General features: G+C 32.1%; 3 protein-coding genes across 3 annotated transcripts; all 3 read right to left on the reverse strand.

The window, feature by feature from the left end:
- Positions 1–10,069: 10,069 nt before the first annotated feature.
- Positions 10,070–11,238, reverse strand: LOC143233351 (U-scoloptoxin(01)-Cw1a-like). The gene is made up of 4 exons (XM_076469522.1): positions 11,209–11,238; positions 10,804–10,856; positions 10,598–10,635; positions 10,070–10,399 (listed from the first exon to the last, which is right to left on the reverse strand). Exons 2-4 carry the CDS (start codon positions 10,823–10,825, stop codon positions 10,070–10,072), a joined length of 390 nt encoding a protein of 129 aa, XP_076325637.1. The 5' UTR covers positions 10,826–10,856; positions 11,209–11,238.
- Positions 11,239–13,879: 2,641 nt separating this feature from the next.
- On the reverse strand, positions 13,880–15,171 carry LOC143256287 (uncharacterized). The gene is made up of 4 exons (XM_076513374.1): positions 15,142–15,171; positions 14,737–14,789; positions 14,530–14,567; positions 13,880–14,331 (listed from the first exon to the last, which is right to left on the reverse strand). The coding sequence occupies exons 2-4, from the start codon at positions 14,756–14,758 to the stop codon at positions 13,960–13,962; spliced, it is 432 nt and encodes a 143-aa protein (XP_076369489.1). The 5' UTR covers positions 14,759–14,789; positions 15,142–15,171; the 3' UTR covers positions 13,880–13,959.
- Positions 15,172–17,899: 2,728 nt separating this feature from the next.
- LOC143256343 (uncharacterized) lies at positions 17,900–19,100 on the reverse strand. The gene is made up of 4 exons (XM_076513484.1): positions 19,071–19,100; positions 18,681–18,733; positions 18,471–18,508; positions 17,900–18,272 (listed from the first exon to the last, which is right to left on the reverse strand). The coding sequence occupies exons 2-4, from the start codon at positions 18,700–18,702 to the stop codon at positions 17,901–17,903; spliced, it is 432 nt and encodes a 143-aa protein (XP_076369599.1). The 5' UTR covers positions 18,703–18,733; positions 19,071–19,100; the 3' UTR covers position 17,900.
- Positions 19,101–19,503: the final 403 nt, after the last annotated feature.

The raw sequence follows: 19,503 nt of genomic DNA on the forward strand, positions 1-19,503 counted from the left end.
AAACTTTCCTTGATGTTCAGCTATTCGGCCTCTTCCCACAACATCAACATCATGTCAAAGTACAAACCAATATGGCTTTATTCAAATTACCACCTATTGTATTCTTAAAGGCTTAATTAATTCTTGGCAAAATTCTTTGTCGAAACTTCCGAGATGAGCTAACAGCTTCAGTTAGGAAGTCCAAATAACAAGAATATGGCCTTATAACCTGAGTGCTTTCGAAAGATGGACTTTCTTCTTCAAAGACAAACTAGCTACGACTAAACATAGCACAGTGTAAGATAAAGTGAATTTTTATTGACGTCATCGAAATTAGAGAGATGTATTGTTTTATAAAAAGATTAAAAGTCAAGAGAGACTAAGTTCAATCTTGATGAAGTGAAGTAAAAATGGGTTATAAAAGTTGATTAAAAAAGAACGTTAAACAGACATAATTAAAAGTAACAATGAAATATTCATAAATATATAATAATTGGTTAGTAATTGCAGTATTCATATCTTATTAAAAAATATAGATATTTTTTACAGTCTGACGTTTTCCCCTAGAGAGATTCTTGAGAGGTATAGCATAGAACACAATTGTTTAGGCTTACATACAGAAATGAATATTCTTTAAAATATTAAATGGTATCATAACTGCTTCGTAAATTCGTAAGTATATTCTTACTGATTCCATAGAAATATTACATTCTCAGTCAAATACAGAATAACTTATTATGCGTAGATATTTGCAAGTATACTATCAATATTTTATTGACTAGTTTCTAGAACATACTGTAGGCCTATGTGTAACATCTTTTTGTTTTTATTTGCGAGCAAGTTTACTTATACTAAACTACCCACAGAGAGAGATTTCAACACTTTGTATTATAACAAGTTAAAAATCTAAGCAGCTGAACATTAAGAGATGTTTCTCAAATATATAAACTCAACCTATTTTCAATTCACTAAAAACAGTTTAAATCATTAAAACAAAATATATATAATTCATACTCGTAAACCGATCAGTGACTCAGCGGTGCGCCTGAAGGCTTACAACGCAAAAACTGAATTTCAGTATTCGTGGTGTGCCTGACATGAAAAGACTTTTGTGAAGCTTTGTGGTTAATAACAAAACAAACTAAAATAATTAAAATGTAACTTTTGTAGGAGTTCAAAATTCAAAATACAACGGATAAAGTATTGCATCTCAAAAGAACGTTTTGAACTTGTTCTGTAAAATCGTTGTTTTTCTAAATGTTCAGCTTTCATTGTTTTGTACCTGTCTAAAGATTCATGGTTCACAGTTTGCGTTGTCTCAATGGATAAATGGGAGAGTTTGAAAATACGTGGAATGAGTTGAATCGACAATAACTTAATGTCAAAAAACTTCAACTTAAAAGTGCTCAAAAGTCAATGTTTGACTGAATAACGTTCCAGACGTTAGGCTTAAGTTATTCTATCCAACAATGTGATCGGTTTATATTAATTATTAACTAAGGGATAAAAATAACATTAAGTTAAACGATAATGGTCCAACTCTTGGTGTGTTGTTACAATTCCATGCAACACATACAGGAATTTTCATATTAGTCACAAGCTACGTTCTGAAAAGTTTACACTGAAAGCGTGACAATGGACCAAAAAAATGGTCACTTTATAATCTTCGTTTAATGCTTAAATTAAGTTAAATATAAAAATCAGTAATCACGACTTCTCAGAGTTGCTTAAGAAAGTGAACAAAAGGAATACAGTAGACTTTGTTTTAATAAATCACGAACATTAAAGTTCATTTTTCATTATATCATCAAATTACTTATTTGCAGGCTTATGATGTCTTTCTATCTGTAACTGGATCTCGGCTCCCGGACATTATAAACAGCTTGCGATATGTAAAGTATACTGAGTAGTTCCTACTCGTTTCAGTTTAGTGAGATGAAAGTTTGATTTTCATATGTTTACAACTGCATGTGTAGTTTAAACAATAGGTTATATCTAATTACATGTTGGTCTGGTTCATTCTTTGATGTCACGTGCATTGGACTTATCGTGGGAAAGACTGCTTAATAGCAGAATAGCGAAATAAAATTACACAGAGATATTTTCCATTCGTGAGTCAGGTGACATGTTTAGGTTACGTGTTTTCGGATTTCACTTTCGCAATAGCAAACATTGTCGTAGCTCTCTCTCTGAGACAATAATGACAGTTTTATAGAGTTCTAAAAGAAACAATATTTTTTATCTTTTTCTACCTCCCCAAAATTGCTGTTAAATCGCTAGATGCATTCGTTTACTGTTAATCGAATTTGAGTATTTAGCAGAGGTTACTTTTCTCTTTGTTTAAGGCTCGGCATGGCCAGGTGGGTTAAGGCGCTCGACTCGTAATCTGACGGTTGCGGGTTCGAATCCCCGTTTTACCAGACACGTTCGCCCTTTCAGCCGTAAGGACATTATAGTGTGCGATCAATCCCACTATTCGTTAGTAAAAGAGTAGCTCAAGAGTTGGCGGTGGAGGGTGATGATTAGCTGCCTTCCCTCTAGTTTTATACTCTTAAATTAGGGACGGCTAGCACAGATAGCCCTTGAGTAGCTTTGTGCAAAATTCAAAACAAACAAACAAATCTCTTTGTTTAAACTTCTTCCTTGTTTCAAAACCAGTCAGAAACAGATACTTTTATCCAGATATGTTTGTCTGTTGCTGATGTTTCGTATGTAAAGAGTTACAATTCGGAACGTTGTAACAAATATATCAGAGTGAAGGCTGTTTATGAAAAGCACCCACCGCCTAAGCTTAGACCTACTCTTTTATGATCAATTAGTGGGATACGACCGTCACTTCTACACTATATATATACGACCTCACGGTGTGGGAAAAGTTTTGGCGCCAACAGGATGCAAACCACGACCTTTTCAACATCACATATAGCTTGAAATAACTGAAACACACTCTCAATTAAACTGTGCAGTGGGGCCCGGCATGGCCAAGTGGGTTAAGTCGTTCGACTCGAAATCTGAGGGTCGCGGGTTCGAATCTCTGTTACACCAAACATGCGTGCCCTTTTAGCCGTGGAGGAGTTATAATGTTACGGTCAATCCCATTATTCGTTGGTAAAAGAGTAGCCGAAAGAGTTGGCGGTTGGTGGTGATGACTAGCTGCCTTCCATCTAGTATTACACTGCTAAAATAGGGACGGCTAGCGCAGATGGCCCTTTGTGTAGCTTTGCGTGAAATTCGAAAACAAACAAACAAAATGTGCAGTGTAATTTCTAAATTATAATCATTTTAGTGGAACACAAAAACATATTGGAACCATTCCAAGTCTAATATTAAGTACAAAACCTTTCTCCATTAATATTTATATCACTCAAAAAAAGCTGTTAAATATGATAAATTAGAGCATTCCGATGAGCCTATAGGTTTGGATATATCTTATTCTGATTAAAACATGCGATATATTTAATATAAACTGTTTATTTATTCCCTTACTTTAACAATTACACCGCTGGTGAAACGGTAGGTCTACATATTTACAACGTTGGAATCAGGAATTCGATTCCTTTCGGTGGATTCAGCCAAAGCTTGATGTGGCTTTGCTTAAGAACACACACTCTTAATTCAACAACGTACATAATATATACCAAAATGTGCATTTTTCACAATATGATCTGGGTAACACATTTTAATGACCATTTGCATTCAAACCCATTAATGCCCTTTTTTAGAAAAAAAACTGTATTAAACACAAGAACATTAAATTTTCAAAAGATGCTTTAGAATTATAATGAGCACATCTATACTTAACAAGTTAATAAATAGTGTCATAATAAATCCGTAATAACTACGTCAGCATTATGATCACCCTGACATTAAACCTGTATTAACTATGACAGTATTTAAACTATAAATGACACAAAAATGTAAAATATTATAGAAAGTACATTTCAACTGAATATTTAAAATATTTCTGGATAGTCTGCAGTGTCTATTCAGTTGGCAAGTTTATGTTATAAGTACACTTGCTCTAAGCTTCAAAGTTTATTAATGATCTGTTTAAACTTTATCATGAAGGATCTCGAATTATATTATCAAAATAAATGTGTGAATTATTCATAAGCACTGTAGTCTCTCATAAGTCGTTTCACCAGTCTATAACATGTTGACACGAGTGAGACAAGTTGTTTTACATTAATTAGTTAAAATAAACGAGCACTATATAACGTGTGTTATTGAACTTATCGTCCAGTTTTATTCTGTTTTTTTAGTCTTCATTAATTGAAATATTGATTGTCTGCCAATATCTTCCAACCCATTTCGTCAACACATGCTTTGCCTTGCATCGTTTTACAGAGAGATGCATTCTGTCCTGGTTTACAGTGAGTTCTAATAGAGTATGTGTAAAAAGTTTACATCCTGAGAATCACTTACACACATCTTCCTGCCCTGTCACTCACAAAATCGTGAAAAATGCTCGTGTGTTTTCCCCTTCAGCTCGCGACATTTTCCACTTGTGTCTATTTACACGTTGCTGTAAACTATGATTGTATCATGTTTAGAACAACATAAGGTCCAAATTATAAACTGTTTTGGTAAAAAAATATTAAAGAATCGAATTATTGGACTCGCAAAATATCACATAGTGAAAGACTACAATACTAAAATAAAGGTTTAAACTATAGTGCTAAGTTTCCAGGTAAAATAAAAATAAGAACAAAACAGATTTAAAGTTATTTTGTTTTACATAGGTCGTACGTCATATTTAATATAAACTGTTTATAAGGTTAATACCTGGCATTGCCAGGTGGATTAAGGTGTTTGACTCGTAATCCTAGGTTCGCGGGTTCGAATCCCCGTAGTACCAAACGTGTTCACCCTTTCGGCTGTGGGGTCGTTACAATGTGACGGTTATTCCCACTATTCGTTGGTAAAAAAGTAGCCAAAGAGATGGCTGCGGGTGCATTCTCTCTAGTATTACACTGCTAAATTAGGTACGGCTAGCGCAGATAACCCTCTTGTAGCTTTGCGCGATATTCAAACAAAACAAACAGGTTAATATGTTCCCTTCTGAAAGTAACAAAGGTATAAAGATTTATGGAGTTGCCCACCTTTCTTCTTCCGGAGTCACTATACTTTTCTACTGACGATAACTATCATATAATAAAAGGTGAAATATTTGTGACCCTAGTTGTATCGGCCATAGAGCTATTTAATCAGATAATATACAATACATCAATTCTTACATATCACGTAACAAATAGAAGTTCAAGTGGTTTGAAACTTAAATATACATATACATTTTGTTTACGATGTTATTTATAATATGTTATAAAGGGGGGAGTGTACTGACCAATAAAAATGAATATATACAGAGTGAAAAAATGAATTATATTCAATGTTATAAAAGTAGATGGTATACAGACAGACTAAAGTGAAATATAAACTGAATTATGAAATTCAGGTATATATAAACTGAAAAAATCGTAACATGAACATAGCAAGGAAATGTAAACAGTTGTGAAAGTGACGAATTTTGAGAGTCGTAGAAGTGAGCAGTGTGTTCCCAAATACATAAGTGAAGAGTATATACAATTATAAACGCACAGAGTTGTGAATGTGAAACGCGCAGAGAGTCAGAAAGGAAATAATGTGGAGAACTGTGTTAGTGAAACATGTAAAGTGTCAGAGTTATAGAACTAAAGATTGTACAGAGTTATTAAACTGCAATGTGTTCATGGAGAACTTTCTCTTTCATATAAGGTGTGTGACGTTTAAAGCTTGAGAAACGAAACAACTTTCAGAGCCAATTTAATAAACCATATCAAGTTTTAAATAAATAAGGATCAGTTAAGAATGGATAATTAAAACCATATTCAGTATGAATTAATTAATGTTTCATTTTGTCAAATAAAATTATTTATACGAAAAAAATGTTCGTTAACTCAAATTGTGATAATCTAGATGCTGTTTATAAACAGAAATGAGTTACATTATACGGGTATTAAAACAATAGCAAATATTGTTCAGAATAAGTTCAGAAACATACATTTTAACTCATTGATGTAAAACAACTTGTCTCACTAGGGTCAAAATGTTGTAGATTGGTGAAATGACGTATGAGGGAATACAATTTTCATGAATGAATAACACATTTATAAACTAAGAAGATTAGAGCCAATGTACTTGTAACATAAAGTTTCCCAAGGAATACACACTGCACATTATCCACTGATGTTTTAAACAGAACCAATGTATTTTTAACACAAACTTGCCAATGGAATACACACTGGACACTATCCAGTGATGTTTTAAATATCCAAGTAAGATGTATTTTCTATAATCATGACACATCTGAGTCTTATACATTAAATAATATCAAAGTTAATACAGTTTTTATGTTATGATTACTATAATGATTTTAATGCTGAAGTACTTGTTACGGGTTTATAATCACATAATGTGTTAAATTTTTAATTATAGACGTGGTCATTATTAATTATTGAAAATTTATTGTTAATGTGTTTAATACAGGATTAAAAAGCGCATTAAAGAGTTTTAATGCAAATGGTCATAAAAATACAAGTGTTCACATGGTCATTCTGTGAAAGATGCACATATTGGTTTATATTATGTACTTTGTTAAATTAAGCGAATAAATAAATATATAAACTAATATTTTCTACTGAATTTCATTTGCTATTGTTTTAATATCCGTATAATGTAACTCATTTCTGTTTATATACAGCATCTAGATTGTCACAATTTGAGTAAACGAACATTTTTCTCGTATAAATAATTTTATTTGACAAAATGAAACATTAATTAATTCATACTGAATATGGTTTTAATTATCCATTCTTAACTGATCATTATTTACTTAAAACTTGATATAGTTTATTAAATTGGTTCTGAAAGTTGTTTAGTTTCTCAAGCTTTCAACCACACACACCTTATATGTAAGAGAAAGTTCTCCATGAACACATTGCAGTTTAATAACTCTGTACAATCTTTAGTTCTATAACTCTGACACTTTACATGTTTCACTTACACAGTTCTCTACATTATTTCCTTTCTGACTCTCTGCGCGTTTCACATTCACAACTCTGTGCGTTTATAATTGTATATACTCTTCACTTATGTATTTGGGAACATACTTCTCACTTCTACGACTCTCAAAATTCGTCACTTTCACAACTGTTTACATTGCCTTGCTATGTTCAGGTTACGATTTTTTTCAGTTTATATATACCTGAATTTCATAATTCAGTTTATATTTCACTTTAGTCTGTCTGTATACCATCTACTTTTATAACATTGAATATAATTCATTTTTCACTCTGTATATATTCATTTTTATTGGTCAGTACACTCCCCCCTTTATAACATATTATAAATAAAATCGTAAACAAAATGTATATGTATATTTAAGTTTCAAACCACTTGAACTTCTATTTGTTACGTGATATGTAAGAATTGATGTATTGTATATTATCTGATTAAATAGCTCTATGGCCGATACAACCAGGGTCACAAATATTTCACCTTTTATTATATGATAGTTATCGTCAGTAGAAAAGTGACTCCGGAAGAAGAAAGGTGGGCAACTCCATAAATCTTTATACCTTTGTTACTTTCAGAAGGGAACATATTAACCTGTTTGTTTTGTTTGAATATCGCGCAAAGCTACAGGAGGGTTACCTGTGCTAGCCGTACCTAATTTAGCAGTGTAATACTAGAGGGAATGAACCTACACATCACCACCCGCCGCCATCTCTTTGGCTACTCTTTTACCTACAAATAGTGGGAATGACCGTCACATTGTAACGCCCCCACAGCCAAAAGGGTGAACATGTTTTTTACGACGGGGATTCGAACCCCCGACCCTCGGATTACGAGTCGAACACCTTAACCCACCTGGCAATGCCAGGTATTAATCTTATAAACAGTTTATATTAAATATGACCTACGCCCTATGTAAAACAAAATAACTTTAAATCTGTTTTGTTCTTATTTTTCTTTCCCTGAAAACTTAGCACTATAGTTTAAACTTTTATTTTAGTACTGTAGTCTTTCACTATATGATATTTTGCGTGTCCAATAATTCGATCCTTTAATATTTTTTTACCAAAACAGTTTATAATTTGAACTTTACGTTGCTCTAAACATGATACAATCCTAGTTTACAGCAACGTGTAAATAGACACAAGTGGAAAATGTCGCGAGCTGAAGGGAAAAAACACGAGCATTTTTCACGATTTTGTGAGTGACAGGGCAGGAAGATGTGTGTAAGTGGTTCTCAGGAAGTAAACTTTTTACACATACTCTATTAGAACTCACCGTAAACCAGGACAGAGTGCATCTCTATGTAAAACGATGCAAGGCAAAGCATGTGTTGACGAAAGGGTTTGGAAGATATTGGCAGACAATGAATATTTCAATTAATGAAGACTAAAAAAAAAAAACAGAAGAAAACTGGACGATAAGTTCAATAACACACGTTATATAGTGCTCGTTTATTTTAACTAATTAATGTAAAACAACTTGTCTCACTCGTGTCAACATGTTATAGACTGGTGAAACGACTTATGAGAGACTACAGTGCTTATGAATAATTCACACATTTATTTTGATAATATAATTCGAGATCCTTCATGATAAAGTTTAAACAGATCATTAATAAATTTTGAAGCTTAGAGCAAGTGTACTTATAACATAAACTTGCCAACTGAATAGACACTGCAGACTATCCAGAAATATTTTAAATATTCAGTTGAAATGTACTTTCTATAATATTTGACATTTTTGTGTCATTTATAGTTTAAATACTGTCATAGTTAATACAGGTTTAATGTCAGGGTGATCATAATGCTGACGTAGTTATTACGGATTTATTATGACATTATTTATTAACTTGTTAAGTATAGATGTGCTCATTATAATTCTAAAGCATCTTTTGAAAATTTAATGTTCTTGTGTTTAATACAGTTTTTTTTTAAAAGGGCATTAATGGGTTTGAATGCAAATGGTCATTAAAATGTGTTAACAAGATCATATTGTGAAAAATGCACATTTTGGTATATATTATGTACGTTGTTGAATTAAGAGTGTGTGTTCTTAAGCAAAGCCACATCAAGCTTTGGCTGAATCCACCGAAAGGAATAGAATTCGTGATTCCAACGTTGTAAATATGTAGACCTACCGCTGCATCAGCGGTGTAATTATTAAAGTAAGGGAATAAATAAACAGTTTATATTCAATATATCGCATGTTTTAATCAGAATAAGATGTATCCAAACCTATAGGCTCATCGAAATGCTCTAATTTATCATATTTAACAGCTTTTATGAGTGATATAAATACTAATGGAGAAAGGTTTTGTACTTAATATTAGACTTGGAATGGTTCCAATATGTTTTTTATGTTCCCTAAAATGATTACAATTTAGAAATTACACTGCACATTTTGTTTGCTTGTTTTCGAATTTCACGCAAAGCTACACAGAGGGCCATCTGCGCTAGCCGTCCCTATTTCAGCAGTGTAATACTAGATGGAAGGCAGCTAGTCATCACCACCAACCGCCAACTCTTTCGGTTACTATTTTACCAACGAATAATGGGATTGACCGCAACATATAACTCCCGCACGGCTAAAAGGGCGAGCATGTTTGGTGTAATAGAGATTCGAACCCGCAACCGTCAGATTACGAGTCGAGCGCCTTAACACACTTGGCCATGCCGAGCCTTAAACAAAGAGAAAAGTAACCTCTGCTAAATACTCAAATTCGATTAACAGTAAACGAATGCATCTAGCGATTTGACAGCAATTTTGGGAAGGTAGAAAAAGATAAAAAATATTGTTTCTTTTAGAACTCTATAAAACACTAAAAAGTCACTAGAATAAAGATATATCGGTTAGTGAAATGATTTTATTATTCAAAAATATTTATGTACAAAACAGTTATAAAATGACGAAATACATTAACGACATCCCACGACATACTCTGCGTTACAATACTTTCTTGTACAGCATTGCTGACGACTTAATGTGTAACTCTTATTGTTTGCTGATGACTGCGTAAGCTCTAGCGATGTCTTCATCAGTTAGGAAGGGAGCTTTTCTCAACTCCAATGTTGTTATTCAGATAGTAGAAATCAGTAGCGTAACGACAAGGTACGGCTTCTTCTGGGAAAGCACACGTAAAGCTCATCTGATTGAAAATGGTCTGATTACCGCAGAAGAAGCTCCAATGTCTGACACTTAGGTCCCCATCAGGAAGTGTCTGTGTGTGACAAATGTGGAATATCTTACAGTCGTTATCTACATCTGCGTAATAGCCTGAAGGAAGTCCATCGCAAAGGAAGCTCGTTGTGATTTGTCCGACAATAAATTCAACTCCAGGTGGAAGTTCGAAAGCTGTTCGTTTAGCCTGTTGAAGGACAAATCAGTATTTGATTATGTGAAATGATGCACAATAAAGCTAGCTACCACTATGGAACGTATATAGATATTACAATCACATACTAAAATCTTTTAACTTTGTGATGGAAGAGGTAATCCTAGGTTATAGTTATTATAATGTACAAAGAATGCTGTTCAATCAATATAAATGAATATATTAACATACCCGAAGTAAAGCAGTGGCTACAGCAACACACAAGACAGCTGAAAAAATAAATATTGTTGATAAACAACTTTGTAAACAGAAGTAAAATAAAATAGCAACGAACATAGTTAGTGAATGGCCTTGTATTAGTTTGACAAACATACAGTTTACCGTGTGTTACAGAACAAACAGACACGATCTATTTAGAAACTAGTGTTACCACCTACCGATGATAATTGCAGACTTCATAGTTACTGGAGATATCTACTGAAACAGGAACCTAAAGACACGAGATGAACTCATATTTAGACATAGGATAACTTAACAAATTTTTAGTCTTTTCATTTGCTGTTAAAACATCAGGGTATTCTTGGAATATTTTACAAAAGGTTGTAGTTGACAAGACTGTACCGATAAAGTTAACCCTAACTGTAAGTCGGAAGTCAAACAATACTCATTAACTTCAATAAAGTATTTTTAATTTATTGTTTAAAAAATATAAATTATTTTTATTAAAGTGTTACTAAGCATTTTTCATCAATATTTCCACATAAAATTTTACTTTAAAACATTGATAAAACAAAACATTTTAAATTATATAAAATAGAAATATGTAAATATGCTGAATATACTTAAGATGGCAAGATTCTGTCTGATGTCGATCCACCCGTGGTAGAAACTGAATAACTGAAACGGTGTGGTCAGCTTTTATAGCGGACAGGAGTTACATTTCTTAAACTCCAAAGTATGTCACTGGTCAGTGTCCAATGAAATGAATCGGGGTTAAACTCACTGATCTTGAAATAACTTCACCACACTGACTGGGTCTTCAAGGCTGTATTTAATCATTAAGATATTACTGCTTAGTGAAAGTTACACTGAAGAAACAGTATACTAGTTGGGATATATATACAACTAAATAGAATAATAAAAAAGTTCAGGATGGAAGATGAAATATTTGTGATCTCATTTGTCCCGGCTTTATGGATATTTTATCAGGTAATATACAATACATCAGTTGTTACATTTCACATAAAAACTAAAAACTCAACTGATTTTTAATATACTTACATGTATATAAATGTATAAGCATCGAGAATTTTACGATATTCTTTGAAATATGTTAAAAATGAGAGAAGTGTACTGACAAATAAAAGTGAAATATATACGGAGTGATAAAAGTGCGATATATACAGTGTTATAAAACTCAAGTATATATAAACTGAAAAAAAGCGTAACACGTACATAGGTAAGAAATGTAGAGTTATGAAAGTGATGAGTTTTGAGAGTTATAGAAGTAAGCAATGTGTTCACAAATACAAAAGTGAATAAAGAATGCACAGAGTTGTAAAAGTGAACAGTGCAGAGAGTTAGAAAGGAAATAATGTAGTGAACTGTGTTAGCGAAACATGTAAAGTGTCAGAGTTATAGAACTAAAGATTGTACAGAGTTATTAAACTGCAATGTGTTCATGGAGAACTTTCCCTTTCATATAAGGTGTGTGACGTTTAAAGCTTGAGAAACTAAACAACTTTCAGAGCCAATTTAATAAACTATATCAAGTTTTAAGTAAAAAATGATCAGTTAAGAATGGATAAGTTAAACCATATTCAGTATTAATTAATTAATGTTTCATTATACGAGAAAAACGTTGATTTACTCATCTTATGAACATGGCAATCAAATTTTGATACTCTAGATGCTGTTTGTAAACAGAAATGAGTTACATTATACGGGTATTATAACAATAGCAAATGAAATTCAGTAGAAAATATTAGGTTACAATATTATAATACAATCAAGTAGAAAATATTGTCAAACGATACTTTTACCTTGAGTTTATATTACTATAAACTAACAAAAAAATTTCATTCCAGCAGATACTCAGTGAATGTACCCCACAATAATCTACGAAATTCAATGAGCGTTTCGATCAACCTATAGCTTTAAAGTTATTTTGTTTTAATTAAGATATATGTCATATATAATATAAACTGTTTATGAGATTAATATGTTTATTTATTCTCTTAATTCAACAAAATACATAATATATACCAATATGTGCAACTTTCACAAAATGCCGTGTGAACATTTGTATTTTAATGACCATTTGCATTAAAACCTATTAATGCCCTTTTTTAACCTGTATGAAACACCTTCACACTAAATTTTCAATAGTTGCTTTAAAATTATAATGACCACGTCTATACTTAAAAAATTCACAAATAATGTCATTAAATACCCGTTACAAGTACTTTAGCATAAAATACCATTATGGTCATCTTGACATTAAAACTGTATTAACTTTGATATTATTTAATCTATAAGACATAAAAACGTCAAGATTATAGAAGATGCATCTTAGTTGAATATATAAAACAACAGGTGAGAGTCTGCAGTGTGTATTCCTAGGACAAATTTGTGTTACAAGTATATTGGCTCAAAACTTCAGAGTTTATTATTGATGTGCCTAAACTTAAGCATGAAAAATCTGGAATTATATTCTCAACATAAATGTGTCATTCATTCATGAAAATTGTATTCTCTCATAAGTCATTTCACCAATCTACAGCATTTTGACCCTAGTGAGACAAGTTGATTTAAATCAGTGAGTTAAAATGTATGTTTCTGAACCTATCGACCGGTTTTGTTTTGTTTTTTACTTGTCTACGGATAACACCCAATCCATTTCGTCAGTACCCTCTTTCGTCTTCCATGGTTTTACAACATGAGATACCCTGCCCAAGTCTTAAGCGAGTAATAATAGAGTATGTGTAAAACTTTCACATTCTAGAAAACACACTTATCTTCTTGCTGCTCTGTCGCTCATGAAATCATGATAAATGCTTGTGTGTTTCCACTTAAACTCGTGGCATTTTCCACCTGTATATTTTTACACATTGCTGTAAACTATGATTGTATCATGTTTAGAACAACGTAAAGTTCAAATTATGAAGTGTTTTGGTAGAAAATATTTAAGGACGATTTACTGGTCTCACAAAGTAGCATATACTGAAAGACTACAATACTAAAATAAAAGTTTAAACTATAGTGCTAAGTTTCCAGGTGAAATAAAAATAAGAACAAAACGTCACGTTCTTTTTGTTTATCTAATAAAATATGAATTAACATGAAATGAGTGAACATTTTTTTCAGTTTGATTTTTATCAAAAGTGAGCATCGTTTTAGTAATTGTGTTTAGCGTAAAAAACGAAAGTCACTAAAATAAGGATGTATCAATTAGTAAAATGATTTTATTATTCAAATACATTTATGTACAAAACAGTTATAAAATGACGAGATACATTAACGACAACCCACCACATTCTCTGCGTTACAATAATTTCTTTGTGCAGCATTGCTGATAACTTAGTGTGTAACTCTTATTGTTTGCTGATGACTGCGTAAGCTCTAGCGATGTCTTCATCAGTTAGGAAGGGAGCGTTCTCAACTCCAATGTTGTTATTCAGATAGTAGAAATCAGGAGCGTAACGACAAGGTACGGCTTCTTCTGGGAAAGCACACGTAAAGCTCATCTGATTGAAAATGGTCTGATTACCGCAGAAGAAGCTCCAATGTCTGACACTTAGGTCCCCATCAGGAAGTGTCTGTGTGTGACAGATGTGGAATATCTTACAGTCGTTATCTACATCACCGTAATAGCCTGAAGGAAGTCCATCGCAAGAGAAGCTCGTTGTGATTTGTCCGACAATAAATTCAACTCCAGGTGGAAGTTCGAAAGCTGTTCGTTTAGCCTGTTGAAGGACAAATCAGTATTTGATTATGTGAAATGATGCACAATAAAGCTAGCTACCACTATGGAACGTATATAGATATTACAATCACATACTAAAATCTTTTAACTTTGTGATGGAAGAGGTAATCCTAGGTTATAGTTATTATAATGTACAAAGAATGCTGTTCAATCAATATAAATGAATATATTAACATACCCGAAGTAAAGCAGTGGCTACAGCAACACACAAGACAGCTGAAAAAAATAAATATTGTTGATAAACAACTTTGTAAACAGAAGTAAAATAAAATAGCAACGAACATAGTTAGTGAATGGCCTTGTATTAGTTTGACAAACATACAGTTTACCGTGTGTTACAGAACAAACAGACACGATCTATTTAGAAACTAGTGTTACCACCTACCGATGATAATTGCAGACTTCATAGTTACTGGAGATATCTACTGAAACAGGAACCTAAAGACACGAGATGAACTCATATTTAATCATAGGATAACTTAACAAATTTTTAGTCTTTTCATTTGCTGTTAAAACATCAGGGTATTCTTGGAATATTTTACAAAAGGTTGTAGTTGACAAGACTGTACCGATAAAGTTAACCCTAACTGTAAGTCGGAAGTCAAACAATACTCATTAACTTCAATAAAGTATTTTTAATTTATTGTTTAAAAAATATAAATTATTTTTATTAAAGTGTTACTAAGCATTTTTCATCAATATTTCCACATAAAATTTTACTTTAAAACATTGGTAAAACAAAACATTTTAAATTATATAAAATAGAAACATGTAAATATGCTGAATATACTTAAGATGGCAAGATTCTGTCTGATGTCGATCCACCCGTGGTAGAAACTGAATAACTGAAACGGTGTGGTCAGCTTTTTATAGCGGACAAAAGTTACATTTCTTAAACTCCAAAGTATGTCACTGGTCAGTGTCCAATGAAATGAATCGGGGTTAAACTCACTGATCTTGAAATAACTTCACCACACTGACTGGGTCTTCAAGGCTGTATTTAATCATTAAGATATTACTGCTTAGTGAAAGTTACACTGAAGAAAGAGTAAACTAGTTGAGATTTATATATATATATATATATACAACTAAATAGAATAATAAAAAGTTCAGGATGGAAGATTTGTGATCTCATTTGTCCCGGCTTTATGGATATTTTATCAGGTAATATACAATACATCAGTTGTTACATTTCACATAAAAACTAAAACTCAACTGATTTTAATATACTTACATGTATATAAATGTATAAGCATCGAGAATTTTACGATATTCTTTGAAATATGTTAAAAATGAGAGAAGTGTACGGACAAATAAAAGTGAAATATATACGGAGTGATAAAAGTGCGATATATACAGTGTTATAAAACTCAAGTATATATAAACTGAAAAAAGCGTAACACGTACATAGGTAAGAAATGTAGAGTTATGAAAGTGATGAGTTTTGAGAGTTATAGAAGTAAGCAATGTGTTCACAAATACAAAAGTGAATAAAGAATGCACAGAGTTGTAAAAGTGAACAGTGCAGAGAGTTAGAAAGTAAATAATGTAGTGAACTGTGTTAGCGAAACATGTAAAGTGTCAGAGTTATAGAACTAAAGATTGTACAGAGTTATTAAACTGCAATGTGTTGATGGAGAACTTTCTCTTTCATATAAGGTGTGTGACGTTTATAGCTTGAGAAACTAAACAACTTTCAGAGCCAATTTAATAAACTATATCAAGTTTTAAGTAAAAAATGATCAGTTAAGAATGGATAAGTTAAACCATATTCAGTATTAATTAATTAATGTTTTATTATACGAGAATAACGTTGATTTACTCATCTTATGAACATGGCAATCAAATTTTGATACTCTAGATGCTGTTTGTAAACAGAAATGAGTTACATTATACGGGTATTATAACAATAGCAAATGAAATTCAGTAGAAAATATTAGGTTACAATATTATAATACAATCAAGTAGAAAATATTGTCAAACGATACTTTTACCTGGAGTTTATATTACTATAAACTAACAAAAAAAATTCATTCCAGCAGATACTCAGTGAATGTACCCCACAATAATCTACGAAATTCAAATGAGCGTTTCGATCAACCTATAGGTTTAAAGTTATTTTGTTTTAAATAAGGTATACGTCATATTTAATATAAACTGTTTATAAGATTAATATATTTATTTATTCTCTTAATTCAACAAAATACATAATATATACCAATATGTGCAACTTTCACAAAATGACCGTGTGAACACTTGTATTTTAATGACCATTTGCATTAAAACCTATTAATGCCCTTTTTTAACCTGTATGAAACACCTTAACACTAAATTTTCAATAGTTGCTTTAAAATTATAATGACCACGTCTATACTTAAAAAATTCACAAATAACGTCATTAAATACCCGTTACAAGTACTTTAGCATTAAATACCATTATGGTCATCTTGACATTAAAACTGTATTAACTTTGATAGTATTTAATCTATAAGACATAAAAACGCCAAGATTATAGAAGATGCATCTTAGTTGAATATTTAAAACATCAGTTGACAGTCTGCAGTGTGTATTTCTTTGGCAAGTTTGTGTAACAAGTGCATTGGCTAAAAACTTCATAGTTTATTATTGATGTGCCTAAACCTGAGCATGAAAAATCTAGAAATATATTCTCAAACTAAATGTGTTATTCATTCATGAAAATTGTATTCTCTCATAAATCATTTCACAAATCTACAGTATTTTGACCCTAGTGAGACAGGTTGTTTTACATCAGTGTGTTAAAATGTATGTTTCTGAACTTATCGACCGGTTGTTTTGTTTTTTACTTGTCTACGGATTACACCCAATCCATTTCGTCAGTACCCTCTTTCGTCTTCCATGGTTTTACAACATGAGATACCCTGCCCAAGTCTTAAGCGAGTAATAATAGAGTATGTGTAAAACTTTCACATTCTAGAAAACACTTACACTTATCTTCTTGCTGCTCTGTCGCTCATGAAATCATGATAAATGCTCGTGTGTTTCCACTTAAACTCCTGGCATTTTCCACCTGTATATTTTTACACATTGCTGTAAACTATGATTGTATCATGTTTAGAACAACGTAAAGTTCAAATTATGAAGTGTTCTGGTAGAAAATATTTAAGGACGATTTACTGGTCTCACAAAGTAGCATATAGTGAAAGACTACAATACTAAAATAAAAGTTTCAACTACAGTGCTAAGTTTCCAGGTGAAATAAAAATAAGAACAAAACATCACGTTCTTTTTGTTTATCTAATAAAATATGAATTAACATGAAATGAGTGAACATTTTTTTCAGTTTGACTTTTATCAAAAGTGAGCATCGTTTTAGTAACTGTGTTTAGCGTAAAATACGAAAGTCACTAGAATAAGGATGTATCAATTAGTAAAATGATTTTATTATTCAAATACACTTATGTACAAAACAGTTATAAAATGACGAGATACATTAACGACAACCCACCACATTCTCTGCGTTAAAATAATTTCTTTGTGCAGCATTGTTGATAACTTAGTGTGTAACTCTTATTGTTTGCTGATGACTGCGTAAGCTCTAGCGATGTCTTCATCAGTTAGGAAGGGAGCGTTCTCAACTCCAATGTTGTTATTCAAATAGTAGAAATCAGGAGCGTAACGACAAGGTACGGCTTCTTCTGGGAAAGCACACGTAAAGCTCATCTGATTGAAAATGGTCTGATTACCGCAGAAGAAGCTCCAATGTCTGACACTTAGGTCCCCATCAGGAAGTGTCTGTGTGTGACAGATGTGGAATATCTTACACTCGTTATCTACATCACCGTAATAGCCTGAAGGAAGTCCATCGCAAGAGAAGCTCGTTGTGATTTGTCCAACAATAAATTCAACTCCAGGTGGAAGTTCGAAAGCTGTTCGTTTAGCCTGTTGAAGGACACATCAGTATTTGATTATGTGAAATGATGCACAATAAAGCTAGCTACCACTATGGAATGTATATAGATATTACAATCACATACTAAAATCTTTTAACTTTGTGATGGAAGAGGTAATCCTAGGTTATAGTTATTATAATGTACAAAGAATGCTGTTCAATCAATATAAATGAATATATTAGCATACCCGAAGTAAAGCAGTGGCTACAGCAACACACAAGACAGCTGAAAAAATAAATAAACAGTGTTGATAAACAACTTTGTAAACAGAAGTAAAATAAAATAGCAACGAACATAGTTAGTGAATGGCCTTGTATTAGTTTGACAAACATACAGTTTACCGTGTGTTACAGAACAAACAGACACGATCTATTTAGAAACTAGTGTTACCACCTACCGATGATAATTGCAGACTTCATAGTTACTGGAGATATCTACTGAAACAGGAACCTAAAGACACGAGATGAACTCATATTTAATCATAGGATAACTTAACAAATTTTTAGTCTTTTCATTTGCTGTTAAAACATCAGGGTATTCTTGGAATATTTTACAAAAGGTTGTAGTTGATAAGACTGTACCGATAAAGTTAACCCTAACTGTAAGTCGGAAGTCAAACAATACTCATTAACTTCAATAAAGTATTTTTAATTTATTGCTTAAAAAATATAAATTATTTTTTATCAAAGTGTTACTAAGCATTTTTCATCAATATTTCCACATAAAATTTTACTTTAAAACATTTTAAATTATATAAAATAGAAATATGTAAATATGCTGAATATACTTAAGATGGCAAGATTCTGTCTGATGTCGATCCACCCGTGGTAGAAACTGAATAACTGAAACGGTGTGGTCAGCTTTTATAGCGGACAGGAGTTACATTTCTTAAACTCCAAAGTATGTCACTGGTCAGTGTCCAATGAAATGAATCGGGGTTAAACTCACTGATCTTGAAATAACTTCACCACACTGACTGGGTCTTCAAGGCTGTATTTAATCATTAAGATATTACTGCTTAGTGAAAGTTACACTGAAGAAACAGTATACTAGTTGGGATATATATACAACTAAATAGAATAATAAAAAGTTCAGGATGGAAGATTTGTGATCTCATTTGTCCCGGCTTTATGGATATTTTATCAGGTAATATACAATACATCAGTTGTTACATTTCACATAAAAACTAAAAACTCAACTGATTTTTAATATACTTACAT

This window comes from Tachypleus tridentatus, chromosome 1 (assembly GCF_004210375.1).
Source record: "Tachypleus tridentatus isolate NWPU-2018 chromosome 1, ASM421037v1, whole genome shotgun sequence".
Lineage (NCBI taxonomy): Eukaryota > Metazoa > Arthropoda > Merostomata > Xiphosura > Limulidae > Tachypleus > Tachypleus tridentatus.